This window comes from Vipera berus (genome assembly GCF_964194415.1).
Source record: "Vipera berus genome assembly, chromosome: 1".
In the NCBI taxonomy this organism is placed as follows: domain Eukaryota; kingdom Metazoa; phylum Chordata; class Lepidosauria; order Squamata; family Viperidae; genus Vipera; species Vipera berus.
In genome coordinates this window covers 4594180-4613929 of record NC_138202.1, presented here as the reverse complement: position 1 = coordinate 4613929, position 19750 = coordinate 4594180, and the positions used below count along the sequence as shown (strand labels likewise).

Below are 19750 nucleotides of genomic sequence, written 5' to 3'. Positions count from 1 at the left end.
TGTTGGTAGTTATGTTAAAGGGGAGTTAAAGCACATTATGAATTTGGTTAATTGTATATTATGCATAATTTTTATTTAGAATATGATTATTGTAACTATAATCCTGTATTTAGCTCTGGGAAGTGGGGGGGGGAGTGGGTGGGTTTGGGGTGGGAGGGATTTGGGGATATATTGTAAAATTTTGTTTTTGTAAAACTCTTTAATAAAAAAAAAGCATTAAAACAGGAAAAGCCCAGTAATGTTTGCACTTTAGAGTCAAAGCTTTAGAATAGAATAGAATAGAATAGAATAGAATAGAATAGAATAGAATAGAATAGAATAGAATAGAATAGAATAGAATAGAATAGAATAGAATTACAGAATAGAATAGAATTATAGAATAGAATAGAATAGAATAGAATAGAATTGAATTGAATTACAGGCTAGAATAGAATAGAATAGAATAGAATAGAATAGAATAGAATAGAATAGAATAGAATAGAATAGAATAGAATAGAATAGTTGGAAGGAACCTTGGAGGTCATCTAGTCCAACCCCCTGATCAGGCAGAAAATCCTATACAATTTCAGACAAATGGCTGTCCAGTCTCTTCTTAAAAACCTCCAGTGTTGGAGCATTCACAATTTCTGGAGGCAGGTTGTTCCACTGGTTAACTGTTCTCACTGTCAGGAAGTTTGTCCTTAGTTCCAGGTTGCTTCTCCCTTTGATTTGTTTCCATCCGTTGCTTCTTTTTCCTGCCTTCAGGTGCTTTGGAGAATAGGTGGATCCCCCCCTCTTCTTTGTGGGACCCCCTCAAATACTGGAAGACCGCTATCCTGTCTCCCCAAATCCTTCTTTTCTCTAGATTGGCCAAACCCAAATCCTGCAACCGTTCTTCATATATTTTTGTCTTCCAGGCCTGGTTGCTCTTCTCTGCCCTTTTTCCAAAATCTCAGCCTCTTTTTTTTTGTAACGTGGTGACCAAAATGGGATGCTGTATTTAAGGTGCGGCTTTGCTAAGGCTTTATCAAGCGGTACTAATACTTCCCGCCGTTCTGATTCTGTGCCTCCGTTTCACAAGTGACTCTCCCAACTTTGCTATTGCAATTTGCAAATAAGAATATTATAATCTGCCAAAGGAGCCTCTGTTCGTGATCAAATGGTACAAGAATCGATTATAAAACAGAGACGTTTGCAAAGTCTTTACGCGCTAGGTGAAACTGCACGCACCGCAGAACACAGGCCTGGAAAAGATCAATCAAAAGGCTTAATAATGTGAATTGTAAGACGGCTCAGGGTTGAAGGACCAGAACAGGATGATAGCATTGAGAAAATACAGGATTGTTCCGTGCTGTTTACCAAACCGCTATAGGTAATCCTCGTGTTAAAACCTACTGACTGAATTCGCAACAGCGCTGACAAAAATTGAGTAATGAGCATGTTTCACACTTATGGCCGTTTCAGCATCCCCCACGGTCACGTGATTTACATTTGGATGCTCGACAGCTGACTCACATTTACGACGGTTGCAGTGTCCTGGGGGTGGGTGGGGGCGGTGTCACGCGATCAAAATTCATGTGATGGGCAACTGTTTCCTATTTGTGACCAGGGTCCCAGGGTCACGCGCTCAACTTTTGCAACAAAGTTAAGAGGGGGGGGGGGAAACCAATTTATTTATTTATTTATTTATTTAGATTTATATACCGCCCTTTCCCGAAGGACTCAGGGAGGTTTACAGGGCATTTAAAAGAAAATCAATACAAACGTTAAAACAAATTAAAAAAGATTAAATAAAACCCTGAGAAAAATAAAAAACCCACTTTACAATTTCACTTTACAACCGCGTCACTCATTTAACAACTGCAGCTGTGAGGTGGCGAGAAAGGCTATATAACCCACTTAAACCCACTTAACCAATGTCTGACTTAGCAACGTACATTTTGGGTGCAATTGTGGTCGTACTTTGGGGGGGGGGGCGGCCTTGCCGAAATTGCACGTACTGTAGAGCCCACGTCTGGGAAATAAATATCAAATCATAACCGTTTTAGCACGAGGATTAATGAACGGTTCTCAAGGTGGAAGAACTCGCTGTGGCATTTGCACAGATAAAGATGGACCCACAATTCACATATCCCCCCCCCACACACAGTCAGTTAGTCACAACTGCAGTTGATTTTGAATCTCCTGCTTGGGGGGGGGGAAAGCAGGATGGAGAAGAACAGGAAGGAGCAAGATAGGACAGAGAAGCGAGACAGAAATCAAAGATTTATCGTCTTTGGCCATTAAAACTGTTGCAACCACAGAAAGCCAGGGAACTTTCCAGAAACAGGAGATACAAATCAGATCAGCAGTTCGATCAGTGGCCTTCGTGCAGTGGTGGAGGGTCCCTTTCCCCAGCATAAAAAAAAGGATTATCTTATTTAAGAGAAAAACGTTGCTGTCCGAAGATATCGAGAGATCAGTTAGCAACTTCCTTGAAGGAGTCAGTTAAATGCGGTGGGAGGTGGGAATTTTGGGGCTGCCGGCCTTGGTATAAAAGGGCTGCCTGCCTTTTGGTGTCACAACTGCCTCTTCGCCTTCCGTAGGACAGCCCTGCTTGAGGTGAGGTCTCCGTTTTCTTGCTAAAGTCCCCTCTGTGTAGTTCTTACAAAAAAGCCAAGCTTTATTTCTCCAGTTAGAACTGGAATGGAATGGAATGGAATAGGATAGGATAGGATAGGATAGGATAGGATAGGATAGGATAGGATAGGATAGGATAGGATAGGATAGGATAGGATAGGATAGGATAGGATAGGATAGGATAGGATAGGACAGGACAGGACAGGGCAGGGAATGTAATAGCAATAGAATAATATACTGGATTAGAATAGAATAGAATAGAATAGAATAGAATAGAATAGAATAGAATAGAATAGAATAGAATAGAATAGAATAGAATAGAATAGAATAGAATAGAATAGAATAGAATAGAATAGAATAGGACAGGGAATGTAATAGCAATAGAATAATATACTGGATTAGAATGGAATGGAATGGGATGGGATGGGATGGGATGGGATGGGATGAGATGGGATGGGATGGGATGGGATGGGATGGGATAGGATAGGATAGGATATGGAATGTGATAGCAATAGAACAATATACTGGATTAGAATAGAATGGAATGGAATAGGGTAGGATAGGATAGGATCGGATAGGACAGGACAGGACAGGACAGGACAGGACAGGACAGGATAGGATAGGATAGGATAGGATAGAAATTAATAGCAATAGAATAATATACTGGACTGGAATAGAGTAGAGTAGAGCAGAGCAGAACAGAGCAGAACAGAGCAGAACAGAAGAGAAGAGAATAGAAGAGAACCTTGGAGGCCATCTAGTCCAACCCCTTGCACAGGTAGGAAACCCTATACCATTTCAGACAAATGATTGTACAATCCCTTCTTTAAAACTCCCAGTGTTGGAGCATTCACAACTTCTGGAGGCAAGGAGTTCCACTGATTAATTGTTCTAACTGCCAGGAAATTCCTCCTTAGTTCTGGGTTGCTTCTGTCCTTGATTACTTTCCATCCATTGCTTCTGCTCCTGCTTTCAGGTGCTTTGGGGAATATCTTCTTTGTGGCAGCCCCTCAAACATTGGAAGACTGCTATCATGTCCTTCGCTTCATTAAACTGGACATACCCAATTCCAATGAGAGTCCAATCAGACTAGAGACTCTCCAAATATTCCCAGGGCTCTCATCTGGTCCGTGTATGTATTGGCAGCCATATAAATAGAATTGTTTTATCCAGGGGTAGGCAACCTCGGCTCTTTTATGATTCATGGACTTCAACTCCCAGAATTCCTGAGTCAGCTATGTTGAGGGGAAAGGGAGAGGTTTCCAAGTTGAGCTATGCTGACTCAGGAATTCTGGGAGTTGAAGTCCATGAGTCATAAAAGAGCTGAGGTTGCCTACCCCTGGTCTTATCCTTCAAAGTCAGGGGTGGGGACCCTGTAGCCAACTATTTCTTGCTGACCTGCAAATGCTACCCTGCATGTCCCATCGCTGCTGTTCTTTGAGTTCTTCAACGCTCTTCCTTCTCCTAGAGAAAGACAATGTTATGCCCCTGGCTGCTGCCCCTGGCCTGCTTGGTGTCCCTCAGGACCTTGTCCACAGCGCTGGATCCGACCCTGGAGGGGACATGGAGAGACTGGAAAGCCACTCACAGTAAGGAATACGCCCTGGTGAGTTTGCCCCACTGGAACTCAAATCAATCTCTCCTTAATTAGTTTCCATCTCTCCCTTCTTGTCCTGCCTTCTGGTAATTTGGAGAATAGAATTGCAGAAGAGCAGAGCTGGAAGGGACCTTGGAGGTCATCTAGTCCAACCCCCTCAGACAGGTGGCTGTCCCGTCCTTTCTTAAAAGCTTCCAGTGATGGAGCACCCACAACTTCTGGAGGCAAGCTGTTCCACGGCTGAATTGTCCTCCCCGTTGGGAAGTTGCTCCTTAATTCCAGGTTGCTTCTCTCCTCGACTGCTTTCCATCCGTTGTCCCAAAGATGCTTTTCCAGGAGGCAAATGGGCTTCCTTGTTCTTCTCTGAAGGCGTTTCGCTTCTCCTCCAAGAAGCTTCTTCAGCTCCCAAGGTTCCTGGAGGAGAAGCGAAACGTCTTCAGAGAAGAACAAGGAAGTCCGTCTGTCTCGTGAATAAGCTTCTTGGGGACAACTGTGACCGGGAGGACTGAGAATCTGCACAGACGTTTCCAACCATTGTTTCTTGTCTTGCCTTCTGGTGCTCTGGAAAAAAGAAGTTGACCCCCTCCCCTTCTTTGTGGCGCCCCCTCAAATACTGGAACGCTGCTGTCCTGTCTCCCCAAATCCTTCTTTTCTCTAGACCGGCCAAACCCAAATCCTTCAAACGTTCTTCATATGTTTTAGTCTCCAGACCCCTGATCGCCTTAGTTGCTCTTCTCTGAATTTTTTTCCCAAAGTCTCAACATCTTTTTTGTGACATGGCGACCAAATATGGCTGCAATATTCCAGGTGTGGCCTCGCTAGGGTTGTATAAAGCGGTACGAACACTTTGCGCGAACCTGATTCTGTGCCTCTGTTTATACAAGCCAGGGTTGCATTAGCTTTTGGGGCTGCCGCTGCACACGGCTGGCTCATGGTCAAGTGAGCGTCCACTAGAGTTCACTCTCACAGTTACTGCTTTTAAACCCAGGTCTCGCCTAATCGGTGCTCGTACCTATGTTTTTCCCCGTCTAAGTGTAAAACATAGCTTTTCTCCACGTTGAAACTCATTTTGTTGGACAGGGCCTGTTAAATAGTGGGTTTTTTGACGCAGGAATGAAGACGCGAAATGGAGTACAGGGTAACTCATTGTTTATTTCGTGCTGTAACTGTACTGGGGGAAATGGCTGCAACCAGCTGCAATATATAGTCTAGCCACTAGGCGGCAGCCAATAGGTTTGAATCAACCATTGCCGCCTGGGGATCACCAATTGCAGCACAGGAGACTTGTAGTCTGGGTTGCTGGAGAGCCGTTAGCTGCTCCAGCAACCAACGTGGTATTCCCTCAAAAAGTCCAGTACATAACACCCCTCCCCTCTCAGATCAGACCATAATAACACCAATTAGTCTCAACAATTGTCAAGACTCAATATCCAAACACACTAAAGTAAAAGTGATAATAATAATAATAAAAAAAACCAATGTAGACCAGTGGCCTAGCGTGGGTTGTCAGCACCTGGGGCAAGGCAAGTAATTTGTGCCCCCTAACCGCACCGCACGCCTGGCACCCCCCCTCCACAGTGGGCGGCGACCCGGCGGCTCAGATCGGATTTGCACAGCCAGCACTGCAATGAGAGAGAGTGAGTGAGCCAGGCAGGGGCAGAGAGCTGCGAGTGCGAGCGCACCCCCCCAGACGTTGCGCCCGGTGCGGCCAGCCCCCCCTGCACCTCCCACGCTATGCCACTGATGTAGACTACAATGTTATTAAACAATGTCTGAATAAATAGGTTACCAAAATGGCACTTTTAGACAGTTACATCAAAGCACTAGATTCTGTAGCCTAGTGGCAACAGGATTTACAACAATATATAGCTCTTTATTTTACAATGTAATCTGCAAGATATGAAGGAGGCTTGTGTGCCCTAGAGGAACGTCTCGGAGTTTCCATCACTTTGTGGTCTACCAGCTTACCCAGTGGGCTGGGTAGACTTGTGTCCCTTTGTGCTCCTGAGTTCAAGTGGATTTGATGCACTCTGGTTGGCCTCTCCAGGTTGGACCACCCCAAAGTCAGACTGTTCGGCAGAGTAGGCACAGCGGTTGCTGAAGTTCAGTTGGCTTGCTCCTTCAGGGGGTCCATGTTGCACTCCAGAGATCCCCAGTTCTCCCTCTGGTTCCATCTCAGTTAAGAAGGAAAAGTCCTGGTAGTCCATGTGAGGGCTGGCTTGGCCACAAGTTTGAGGACCTTGGGAAGGACTTATGACGCAGTCCTCGCTTAGTGGCCGTTCTGGAAACCATTTCCTGAGCTGATCAATGTGTCGTCTGACAACTCGCCCTCCCTACAACCCTACTTCATAAGATAGGGGTCCGGATGTCTTGGTAATGACCAGGAACCCACAGATTCCCATGACCATAGTTCCTGGCCCAAACCCAATCGCCCATGTGCAGCCCCCTCGGGGGTTTTGGTCATGAGGCTTCTGCTGCCACTCTATCTGGATGCAACCTGTCCAGTTTAGTGATCAAACGCCTCCCCCAACGTACTTCTGCAGGACTTTTACCTGTGGCAGTGCAGGGCATAGAATGCTGGCAGAGTAAAAAATCTGCCAATCTTTGATGCCAGTCACCTGTAACAATGTGCCTGAGTGCCTCCTTCGTTGTCCTCACCATGCGTTCAGCTTGACCATTAGAAGATGGACGAAAAGGTGCAGATGTTGCATGTCTGATAAGATTAGCTCTAAGGAAAGCCTGAAATTCAGCAGCAGTGAATTGGGCCCCATTGTCTGAAACTAAGACAGCTGGCAACCCATATGTGGCAAAGAGTTTTCTCAGCACCTGGATGGTCCTAGCAGTAGTCATGTTAGGAACTGAAATTCCTTCCAGCCATTTGGAATGGCTATCCACTACTATAAGGAAGAGCTGTCCCTGAAAGGGCCCAGCGTAGTCTTGTGAACCCTAGACCAGGGAGTGTGCATTTCCTCCCACCTGTGAACTGGAGCCTGTGGCATTTCAGGCCTAGATTGCTGGCATGTATAACAACCATGGACTTGAGCCTCAATGTCCTTATCAAGACCAGGCCACCAGAGGTAGCTTCTAGCTAAAGCTTTCATTCTGACAATGCCTGGATGGCCTTCACGTAATGATTGTAAAACCCTGTCTCTTAGGGAAATGGGAATTATGACTCTGTTTCCCCATAATATGCACCCTGTATGGGCAGATAACTCATGCCTCCTGACAAAATAGCTTTGAAATTCTGAGCCTGGACTTTTTTCCAACCATCCCATGTATACCCATGAGAACACTCTACTAAGTATTTTATCTGTGGTAGTTTCAGCAGCAATGTCCCCTGCATGGCCATTGCTGCTGTATGTCCTATATGGACAATATTCTAGCAGCAGGAGCCATATCTGGATCCATTAATGGCAGTGGTAGTCTGCTGAGGCCATCAGCATGGCCCATTTCCTTGCCTGGTTTGTGAATTAATTTAAAATTGTATGCAGACAGAAAAATAGACCATCTCAACATTCTTGGAGATAGTATGTGGGGGGTTTGTTTGTCTGTTGTAAAAAGTCCCAACAGAGGTTTGTGGTCAGTGTTGACCGTGAAATCCCTGCCATATAAATAATCGTGGAATTTTTTTATTCCATCAACGATGGCTAGGGCCTCTTTGTCAATCTCAGCATAGTTTCGCTCAGCAGAGGACAATGTCCTTGAGTAAAATGCTATAGGAACCTGTTTCCCATTTTTCTCTATGTGACTTAAAACTGCCCCCACCCCATAGGGAGATGCATCACATGCAAGACATACAGGTTTAGACTCTTTGCAGTGAGTTACAGTGGACTTTTCTGACAATAGTGCTTTTAATTCCTGGAAACCTTTTTCATGTAAGTCAGTCCATTTCCATGGAGCTTTCTTATCCAACATCCTGTGGAGGGGCTCTGCTATTGCAGCCTTATGAGGTAGAAATGTGTGATAGAAGTTTAGGAGACCCAAGAATGCTTGTAGCTCTCCTTTTGATTTGGGCCTAGGAGCCATTTTAATGGCCTTCACTTTAGAATCAGCGGGGTGAATGCCATTAGCATCCATTCAGAAACCCAGGAATTCTGTTGAAGAAACCCCAATACTACACTTGTTCTTTTTTAATTTGAGGCCTGCTTCGCGAAGCCTCTGCAAGACAGCCCTGAGCCTACTGACCAACATTTCAGGAGATTCCCCTGCAATAAGAACATCATCAAAATAAGGGCAGATGCCTTGAATACCCTTGAGTGTACGCTCCATGATTCCCTGAAAAATACCCAGTGCAACACTGACTCCAAACTGTAAGCGTTTAACTTTGAATGCCCCTCTGTGAGTCACGATTGTTTGAGCCGCGGCTGTGGCCTCATCAACCAGCAATTGCTGATAGGCCTGTGCTAAATCAAGTTTAGCAAAAATAGTACCCCCTTGCAAGGAGGCTAAAATATGGTTGACCACTGGGACCGGGTAAGCCTGTTGCTTGAGGGCTTTATTTAGTGTGCATTTATAGTCAGCACAAATGCGAATTTCCCCGTTGGCTTTAAGTGGAGTGACTATAGGAGTTTCCCACTCCCCACCATCAACAGGCTATAACACGCCCTGTTCTGCAAGCTTATCAATTTCGGAATCAATTTTATGTTTTAAGGCAAAGGGGACCCTACGAGGCTTAACCCTGATTGGAAATACGTTGAGATCTAGCTTAAATGAGATAGGCGGGCCTGTGTATTTTCCAAGGGTTGAATCAAAAACATCTGCATAGTCCTCGCATACTGATGCAAGGTCTGCAGTTTGTGTCCAGTTTATACCAGTAATCTGAATACCTAAGGCTTCAAACCAATCGAGTCCAATGAGACTTGTTCTCTGGCCCCCTAATACCATTACATCCAGGTGCCCCAAAAACCCTTTAAACTTTACCAACAAAGTAGCTTCTCCCTTAACTTTAACGTGAGCATTTTTAAAATCCGTTAGGATTATATCTGAGGGTCTTAGTTTGGCCCAATTGTTACTGCACCTTTACACGAAGTTAAAAGTGTCTTGAGAAATGATTGAAACTGCAGAGCCAGAGTCCAATTCCATCTTACATGGAACTCCTTGTAGCTGTACCATGAGCTTAAGTTTGGATTTGAGGGGACGTCGAGCCCTGGTGCGGCATACGCTTCCACGGCTTCTGAAAAATCCCACACTAACTGGACCCTGGGCCCCAGTACCTCTCCTAGTTGGTTCTTCCAACTGGTGTTTGGGTGGCCAGTCTCTCTGGTGGGCTTTGCAAACCACCACAATGTGCCCTGTCCTTCTGCAAGCTCTACATGTGGCTGAACGAAATCTGCAATTGCCACGAAAATGATTGCCGCCGCATCCCTTACATCTCGGTAAGAGAACTGGCTTGTAACTGTCCTCTCGCTGCAGGATGTTGTGGTGTTACACGTTGGGTTGCTTTTGGAGTCGGTTGATTTCAGGTTCTTCTTCCTTGGAAGATTCTCCGGTGCGTTTGGCGTCCTCAAGGTGAACCGTTTCTTCGAACTTTGTCGATCTGGCGGGTTGTACTGTCTGAACTGCACTCCTGGCAGCTTTGTCGGCCATCACCTCGTCCTGTGCTTCAGAAAACATTAAATTTGGCCTAGCAAATAGTCTCTGCTGAAGCGTTCTGTCCCGTAGGCCGCAGACGAGCCGGTCTCGTAATCGCTCTTCTAAATTTGAAAATTTGCATAGGCCTTAGGCCCGCTATGAATTCCGAAGCTGACTCCCCAGGTAGCTGCACTCTTTGGTCGAACTTGCACCGCCAAGCCATTTCAGACATCTTGGGCTGGAAGTGCCCGGTTAGCTTCTTTTTGAGATCTGCGTAGGAGACCGCTTTGATTGGTGTTGGCGCGAAAAGGTTCTCAGCCAAATCAAAGGTTGCCGGGCCGCACACGCAGAGTAGCGTTATGGCCTTCAGTCCTTCTTCTGCGATCTGATTGGCTCTGAGGTAGTTTTCTACTTGCGATAAATATGATGGCCATTCCTCCGGGTGTTTCACGTCGAATTCTCACAGTTTTCCGACCTTCGGCATTCTTTCTGGTTCCTGCGTTCCTCCAGATCCTGCTTCCAGGCTCAGGGAATGAGTCCACTGAGCACGAGGTCGCTAGCGTAGCTTGCTAGCTGACCTTGAGAGAGGGGGGGAAAATGCCTCTTCCCTCTGGCATGTGCTGCCTTTCCCTCGTAGACTTCAGCTCTTTATTCCATCATCATCCTCGTCGCCACTGTTAAATAGCGGGTTCTTTGACGCAGGAATGAAGACGCGAATCGGAGTACAGGGTAACTCATCGTTTATTTCGTGCTGTAACTGTACTGGGGGAAAAGGCTGCAACCAGCCTCAATATATAGTCTAGCAGCCAATAGGTTTGAATCAACCATTGCCACCTGGGGATAGCCAATTGCAGCACAGGAGACTTGTAGTCTGGGTTGCTGGAGAGCCGTTAGCTGCTCCGGCAACCCACGTGGTATTCCCTCAAAAACCCCAGTACATAACAGGGCCCATGGTTCAAGTTGGTCAAGATCTTTTTGGATCCTTGTCTTCTGGGCTGTGGGCTATTCCTGTCCGCTTAGTGTCACCTGCAAATTTGTGGAAGGGAAGAACCTTCGTTCTAGGCCTGCTAGGTGCCACTGGGTGCTTAGACAATGGGACTAAAATCGACTGTCTTAATCTTGGCTTCCCAGCAGGGTGAAGAATCCTTTCGGAGAGCCATTTGGGAGGATAATCTGAAGATGATCCAAGAACATAACAGCCAGGCTGACCGGGGAAAACACACCTACAAGCTCGGGATGAATCACTTTGGTGACTTGGTGTGTGTGGATCAATGCTGGTTTTATTTATCCAATAAGACATAGTTGTTTGTTTGCTGTTCCCCCCTCCCCCCCCCACTCCCACCATCTCAAGTTAATGACTCTGGGCAATTCATTAATTCAATTAATTGATTATCCTCCCTTCATCCCTTTTTTTTTGGCAAATAATTTAAGGTGGTGAACGTCCCCAGGATAAATTTCTCCTCCCATTTTCCCAACAACCCTGTGAGGCGGGTTGGGCTGAGGGAGACAGACTGGCCGAAAGTCACCCAGCCGGTTTTCATGCCTAAGGCGGGACTAGAATTCACCGTCTCCTGGTGATTGGCCCAAAGACACCCATCTGACTTTCATAGCTAAGGCGGGACTAGAACTCACAGTCTCCTAGTAATTGGCCCAAGGTCACCCAGCTGACTTTCATAGCTAAGGTGGGACTGGAATTCACTGTCTCCTGGTGATTGGCCCAAAGTCTCCCAGTTGGCTTTCATGACAAAGACGGTTTTCTTCTTTCTGGCCCGGTACCTTAACCACTAGGCTAGACTGCCTCCAGTAATTGATGTTTGAACTTCATATTCTTTGCAACCCTCAGACTCATGAAGAGATTAACCACAAGCTGAAATGTTTGCTTCCTGATGTGGATCATGCAACTCGAAAGGATGCGGTCACCTTCCAATCCTCCGAAGACCTGCAGATTCCAACTGTGGTGGACTGGCGAGCCAAAGGGGCCGTGACTGAGGTCAAAGATCAGGTGGGTGCTGAAGAGCCTGTGTGTGTGTGTGTGTTTGTGTTTGTGTGACCAACCAGGGAGGACGGATGCAGAGGGGCTTTTAAGGAAAAGGAGGGGGGGTATGATCTGCCCATTTGCAGTTCAAGTCAGAATTTAGTGGACTCATGAAATCTTGCAGAGGAAGCTAAATTCCTTCCTCCTTTAACTGCATTTCTGAAGCTCCAATTTTGTCACAGCTCATGTATATCAAAGAGAACAAACCCCACATTCCCTTCTAGCACTGATGATATTACCTAGTTGGGTCATGAGATGTTTGCAAAAAACAGCCAAGCTCAGAGAGCACTAAAGATTCCACAGTCTTCCTCCTCCTCCTCCTCCTCCTCCTCCTCCTCATCATCATCATCATCCCTGCAATCCCCACTCTAGCACTGATGATGTTCCCTAGTTGGGTCAGGAAATGTCTGCAAAGAAACAGCCAAGCACAGAGAACACTAAAGATTCCACAGTCTTCCTCCTCCTCCTTCTCCTCCTCCTCCTCCTCCTCCTTCTCCCTGCAGTCCCCACTCTAGCACTGATGATGTTCCCTAGTTGGGTAATGAGATGTTTGCAAAAAACAGCCAAGCTCAGAGAGCACTAAAGATTCCACAGTCTTCCTCCTCCTCCTCCTCCTCCTCCTCCTCCTCCTCATCATCATCATCATCATCATCATCATCCCTGCAATCCCCACTCTAGCACTGATGATGTTCCCTAGTTGGGTCAGGAAATGTCTGCAAAGAAACAGCCAAGCACAGAGAGCACTAAAGATTCCACAGTCTTCCTCCTCCTCCTCCTCCTCCTCCTCCTCCTCCTCCTCCTCCTCCTCCTCCTCCTCCTCCTCCTCCTCCTCCTCCCTGCAGTCCCCACTCTAGCACTGATGATGTTCCCTAGTTGGGTCATGAGATGTTTGCAAAAAAATAGCCAAGCACAGAGAGCACCAAGAGTCCACAGTCCTCTTCCTCCACCTCCTCCTCCTCCTCCTCCTCCTCTTCTTCTTCTTCATCATCATCATCATCATCCCTGCAGTCCCCACTCTAGCACTGATGATGTTCCCTAGTTGGGTCATGAGATGTTTGCAAAAAACAGCCAAGCTCAGAGAGCAGCAAGAGTCCACAGTTGTTGTTGTTGTCGTCGTCCTCCTCCTCCTCCTCCCTCCCTCCCTCTCTCCCTCCCTCCTTCCCTCCCTCCCTTCTGCAATCCCCACTCTAGCACTGATGATGTTACCTAGCTAGGCAATGAAACATCTCCAAGAAACCAACTAAGAGAGCAGCAAGGACCCCACAGTTCAACCCTGAGCTACGAAATATTCTGTTGGAACTTATATTTTGCCCAGCTGCCTACTACCAAGCAACAAGTAACTTGCTAGAGGAATATAAGTCGAGTTTTCCCTTGCTTGGTGAATTATTGCAGCTTTTTTTTTAAACCCAGGGTGATTGTGGCTCCTGCTGGGCCTTCAGTGCCACCGGTGCCCTGGAAGGCATGCATTTCAAGAAGACGGGGAAGCTGGTCTCGCTGAGCGAACAAAATCTTATTGACTGTTGTAAGGACCAGGACAATAAGGGGTGCAGGGGTGGATTTCAGACAGATGCTTTTACCTATGTGCAGAAGAAAGGAGGGATCAATTCAGAGGAAAGCTACCCATATGATGGAAAGGTAATTCTCTCTGTGTTCCTCTACATTCTTCAAACTATAGTTGGGTTGGGTTGAATAGAGTGGTATGGAGTAGAGTAGAGTGGAATGGAATAGAATAGAATAGAATAGAATAGAATAGAATAGAATAGAATAGAATAGAATAGAATAGAATAGAATAGAATAGAATAGAATAGAATAGAATAGAATAGCAATATAGGATAGGATAGGATAGGATAGGATAGGATAGGATAGGATAGGATAGGATAGGATAGGATAGGATATAGAATATAGAATATAGAATATAGAATATAGAATATAGAATATAGAATATAGAATATAGAATAGAACAGAATAGAACAGAATAGAACAGAATAGAACAGAACAGAATAGAATAGAATAGAACAGAACAGAACAGAATAGAATAGAATAGAATAGAATAGAATAGAATAGAATAGAATAGAATAGAATAGAATAGAATAGAATAGAATAGAATAGAATAGAAACAGGAAGAAGAAATAATAGAATAGAATAGAATAGAATAGAATAGAACAGAACAGAACAGAACAGAACAGAACAGAACAGAACAGAATAGAATAGAATAGAATAGAATAGAATAGAATAGAATAGTTGGAAGGGACCTTGGAGGTCTTCTAGTCCAACCCCCTGCTCAGGCAGGAAATCCTATTTTCTTTGGGACTAAATATGATTACTCTTTTATTTTCTTCAGGATGATTATAGTTGTCGCTATAAAGCTAAGAATTCTGTTACCAAGTGTTCCACAATAGGAGTCATCCTGCCAGGAGACGAAAAGGGCCTTCTGCAGGCAGTGGCCAGAGTTGGCCCAATTTCTGTTGGAATTGATGCCCGGAGTTCGGAGTTTCATTTTTACAAGTCAGGTAAGGTTCCTGTGGAATAGGAAAGGGACCCCTTGCATTTGAACTTTGAATGTTGAGCTTGATGGGAAGAATAGAATAGAATAGAATAGAATAGAATAGAATAGAATAGAATAGAATAGAATAGAATAGAATAGAATAGAATAGAATAGAATAGAATAGAATAGAATAGAATAGAATAGAATAGAATAGAATAGAATAACAGTGTTGGATGGGACCTTGGAGGTCTTCTAGACCAACCTCTTGATCAGGCAGGAAACCCTATACCATTTCAGACAAATGGCTGTCCAGTCTCTTCTTAAAAACTTCCAGTGTTGGAGCATTTACAGCTTCTGGAGGCAGGTTGTTCCACTGGTTAATTGTTCTAACTGTCAGGAAATTTCTCCTTAGTTCTAGGTTGCTTCTCTCCTTGATGAGTTTCCATCCGTTGCTTCTTGTTCTGCCTTTTGGGTGCTTTGGAGAATAGCTTGACTGCCTCTTATTTGGGGCAGCCCCTGAGATATTGGAAGACTGCTATCATGTCCCCCCTCGTCCTTCTCTTCATTAAACTAGACATGCCCAATTCCAGTAACCTACAGCCCCCTGATCATCTTTGTTCTCTGCAATCTTTCTAGACTCTCAACATCTATTTTACATCGTGGTGACCAAAACTGGATGCTGTATTCCAGGTGTGGCCTTACCGAGGCCTTGTAAAGTGGTATTAATACTTCACATGATCTGCTTCTATTATCTGCCTCTGTTAATGCAGCCTAGCACTGTGTTCGCTTTTTTGGCAGCTGCAGCACACGGCTGGCTCCTATTTAAGGGATTGTCTACTAGGACTCTGAGATCCCTCTCACAGTTACTACTATTGAGCAAGGTACCCCCTATACTATACCTGTGCATTTGGTTTTTCTTGCCCAAATGTAGAACCATGCTTTTTCCACCATGATACTCAACCCCATGGAGGGGCAACCCTCAACTTGAGTGTGGAGGTTGTATATTATTCCAGGTAGGAAGACACATCTTTACTTGGAAAATATCTGAACGGGTCTAGGTAAAAGCCTCTTCCGGGCTGCCTGTTTTGCAGAAGAGGTGGTCCCATTAAAAAGAGCAAAATTCGAGGACGGAGTGATGTCCCTGGCTGTCCTTTTGGGAATCCAGATGATCTTGGCTGATGATCAAATTTGCAGGCGACACCAAGCTGGCAGGAATAGCCAATACTCCAGAAGATAGGCTTAAGATACAGGAGGATCTGGATAGACTCGAACACTGGGCACTATCTAACAAAATGAAATTCAATTGTGAAAAAAGTAAGATTCTGCATTTAGGCAAGGAAAACCAAATGTACAGGTATAGTATAGGGGGCACCTTGCTCAATAGTAGCAACTGCGAGAGGGATCTCGGAGTCCTAGTGGACAATCACTTCAATATGAGCCAGCTGTGTGCTGCAGCTGCCAAAAAAGCCAACACAGTGCTAGGCTGCATTAACAGAGGGATAGAATCCAGATCATGTGAAGTGTTAATACCACTTTACAAGGCCTTGGTAAGGCCACACCTGGAATACTGCATCCAGTTTTGGTCACCACGATGTAAAAAAGATGTTGAGACTCTAGAAAGAGTGCAGAGAAGAGCAAGAAAGATGATTAGGGGACTGGAGGCTAAAACATACAAGGAACGGTTGCTGGAATTGGGCATGTCTAGTTTAATGAAGAGAAGGACAAGGGGTGACATAAAAGCAGTCTTCCAATATCTCAGGGGCTGCCCCAAAGAAGAGGGAGTCAAGCTGTTCTCCAAAGCGCCTGAAGGCAGGACAAGAAGCAATGGATGGAAACTCATCATGGAGAGAAGCAACCTAGAACTAAGGAGAAACTTCCTGACAGTGAGGACAATTAACCAGTGGGACAACCTGCCTCCAGAAGTGGTGAATGCTCCAACACCGGAAGTTTTTAAGAAGAGACCGGACAGCCATTTGTCTGAAATGGTACAGGGTTTCCTGCCTGAGCAGGGGGTTGGACTAGATGACCTCCAAGGTCCCTTCCAACCTTACTATTATGATTGTGATTATGATTGGCTGTGCTTTGTTCTCCAAGCTTCTTTCAAGATCATTCCTGACCGTTTTGTTCCCAAACTAGGTAACCTCAGCAACATAATTTAATTCTACGACCCTCCTTAGCTCAGAAGCGTCTCGGGTGACTCTGCTCAGTTGTCTGGAGCTACAGTTGAATTCCGAGCAAGCTGATTGGTTCTGTTGTTGATTGGCACTTCCTTTTTTTTTATAAATGAATCTTTATTTACATTTCATGTTAAAAACACACCATACACCAACAAAGACAAAAAAAAACATTTACAATATACAAAAAACGAAGAAATCAAAAAATTAAAAACCATTTCAAAAATTTCACATTATATCTACTTCTAAGCTGACAATTATATTCCACTCACTAAATCTCTTATAACTATCCAACTCCAAAGCTTATTCATTAACAAAAACTATATCACTTCATTTTTGACCAACCTCCAAGCCACCCTCATTTCTTTAATCTTTTATCCATCCAAATATACCATTTATTCCATGATAGAAATGCTGGTGTCTCTTCTTTACCTTTCAACTTCTTGGCCAATGTGTCTGCTTCTGCACAATCAAATATTCTCCTAATTATAACTTCATCCGGCGGGGTATGATTTGCCTTCCAAAATTGAGCATACCCCATCCTTGCCGCCGTTAAGATATGTAAAACCAAATACCATATTTCCTTCTTAATATTTCCAGGCCTGGAGCCAAGCAGATACATCTCTGGTTTAAGATCAACTAAACACCCTGTGATTTCCTCTATCCATTTTTGGATCCTCATCCAATATCTAACCACTTCCAGACATGTCCACCATAAGTAATAGTATGTGGATTGGCACTTCCAATGCTCCCGGCTGGCTCAGGAATTCTGGGAGTTGAAGTTCACGAGTCATCAAAGAGCCAAGGTTGCCATACCCCCTGATCTAGATCCATGTTAACTGCTCCTTTGGTGGAATATCAGGCCTCAGTAAGTTGACGCCTGTATCGTTTCGAAAGAATAGGAAATGCCTGCAGCTCCTGGTGATGGTGGTACCTAGTTTGCTAACGAAACATTCAGGAGTTATATTAAAAGAAGCTGGGAGAAACAAACCACAGCCAAAATCTAAAACCCCGATCTACAAGTGTTTCCTATGATTTCAAAATCTGGACGATCTGGCAAGGAAGCACGGAGCTTTCACTTTATCAAATGATTTCTCCTCCCCTTTCTCTAGGTGTCTTCAAAAACCCCTGGCTTGGAGACCCCCACTTGGATCATGCTGTGCTGGTGGTTGGGTATAACAGCACCAAGTACTGGATTGTGAAGAACAGGTGAGCGATGGGAAGGGGATGGTGGCAGGAGGGGAACTAAAGGGCAACTTCTACTATTCCAGAGTGTCACAATCTTGGCCACTAGTACAGAGTGCAGAGAAGAGCAACAAAGAGGATCAGGGGACTGGAGGCTAAAACATACGAAGAACAGTTGCTGGAATTGGGGATGTCTAGTTTAATGAAGAGAAGGACGAGGGGGGACAGGATGGCAGTCTTCCAGTATCTCAGGGGCTGCCCCAAAGAAGAGGGAGTCAAGCTATCCTCCAAAGCACCTGAAAGCAGGACAAGAAGCAACGGATGGAAACTCATCACGGAGAGAAGCAACCTGGAACTAAGGAGAAACTTCCTAACAGTGAGGACAATTATGCCTCCAGAAGTGGTGAATGCTCCAACCCTGGAAGTTTTTAAGAAGAGACTGGACAGCCATTTGTCTGAAGTGGTATAGTGGTATAGGTCCCTTCCAACTCCTATTCTATTCTATTCTATTCTATTCTATTCTATTCTATTCTATTCTATTCTATTCTATTCTATTCTATTCTATTCTATTCTATTCTATTCTATTCTATTCTATTCTATTCTATTCCATTCCATTCCATTCCATTCCATTCCATTCCATTCTATTCTATTCTATTCTATTCCATTCCATTCCATTCCATTCCATTGTTCTGTTCCGTTCCGTTCCGTTCCGTTCCGTTCCATTCCATTCCATTCCATTCCTTTCCTTTCCGTTCCGTTCCATTCCATTCCATTCCATTCCATTCCATTCCATTCCAGAGTGTCTCAGTCTTGGCCACTTGAAGACACATGGACTACCACTCCCAGAATTCCACAGCCAGCATGATTCCCTATTCCAGCAGTCCTCAACCTTTCTAGCCCCATGAACCAGCAGCTGAAGCAGCAAGGTGGGGAATGGTTTCGCACGTGCAACCTAGTTCCCGCGCATGCGCACATAAATTTTTCATGTGCTCACCTGCCGCTTGCGTGGCCCGGTTCCCAACAGGCCCTGCCCTACATGGTTTTGAAATGAATCTCTTGCATGCTTCCCTCCGCAGTTGGTCTCGCCATTGGGGGGACAATGGATACATGCTCTTGGAACAAGGATCCAATCAATGCGGCATCAGCAACAGCGCTTCCTACCCCATTGCGTAACCAGCCAAGTGGACCATTTGAGAAGCAGGACCAAAAAAAAAGCTAACTGCGGCACCGAGAGCTTCTGGAGAGCCAGAAATACATATAGTCTATCCATATATGCTAAAAACAATAAATCCTTTTATGCAATGCTATCTAGCCTGGCACTTGAATTGCTTTACGATGTGTTGTGAGTTGAATGGGCACCACGGTAGTATAAATGCCGGCACGTTTCCTGAGGGAATTCAGAATGTTGAAGGCTTCTAGGCTGTTAAAAAGCATGTAAGCGTTTAAAGGTATAACATTCTGTTGAAAGAAAAATCTTCATCAGGGTCCAGTCCAAGCCGGGAATAAACAAAATGGAGACTGCTTTAAGAAAGAAGTTTTTTGTCTATTGAGCTGCCAGTGATCGCAGCAAGTCTCTGGGTTGGCTGACCACACGGTGCTTCCTTCTGACAAGTAAAGTCAGTGGGGAAGCCAGATTCACTTAACAACCGTGTTACTAAGTTAACACCTGCAGTGATTCACTGAGAGCTCTGGCAATGAAGGCCCTTTGTCGTTGTTAGTTGTGAAGTCGTTTCCGACCGTCACGTTCCTCCAGGCCTTCCTGTCCTCAATGAAGGTCATAAGATGGGGCAAAACTCACTTAATGTCTGTCTCGCTTACCGACAGAAATTTGGGCTCAGTCGAGGTTGTAAGTTGAAGATGACCTTTTCCCACCTCATTTTTAAGTGGTTGTCCACCAGGACTCCTAGATCCGCCTCACAGTTAGATCCCTGAACCTAGTAGATGTTGGGTTTAATGGAAAATGTAAGGTCACAGCAAATCTTCATTCCCTATAAATGAAGTTCTGGAAGACTCTATAGCAGAGGTCTCCAAACTCAGCAACTTTAAGACCTGTGGACAACAAATCCCAGAATGCCTAGCCAGCCATCTACATCAGGAGTCTTCAA

General features: G+C 44.9%; 1 protein-coding gene across 2 annotated transcripts; it reads left to right on the top strand.

The window, feature by feature from the left end:
* Nucleotides 1-2555: 2555 nt before the first annotated feature.
* LOC308664298 (procathepsin L-like) lies at nucleotides 2556-18952 on the top strand. 2 transcript variants are annotated; one of them, XM_081321413.1, is made up of 8 exons: nucleotides 2556-2580; nucleotides 4067-4204; nucleotides 10898-11023; nucleotides 11610-11768; nucleotides 13212-13436; nucleotides 14143-14311; nucleotides 17573-17669; nucleotides 18722-18952. In XM_081321413.1, exons 2-8 carry the CDS (start codon nucleotides 4076-4078, stop codon nucleotides 18816-18818), a joined length of 1002 nt encoding a protein of 333 aa, XP_081177539.1. In that variant the 5' UTR covers nucleotides 2556-2580; nucleotides 4067-4075; the 3' UTR covers nucleotides 18819-18952. The 2 variants fall into 2 exon arrangements, with proteins under 2 accessions (XP_081177539.1, XP_081177540.1); XM_081321414.1 differs by lacking the exon at nucleotides 2556-2580 and adding an exon at nucleotides 3338-3376.
* Nucleotides 18953-19750: the final 798 nt, after the last annotated feature.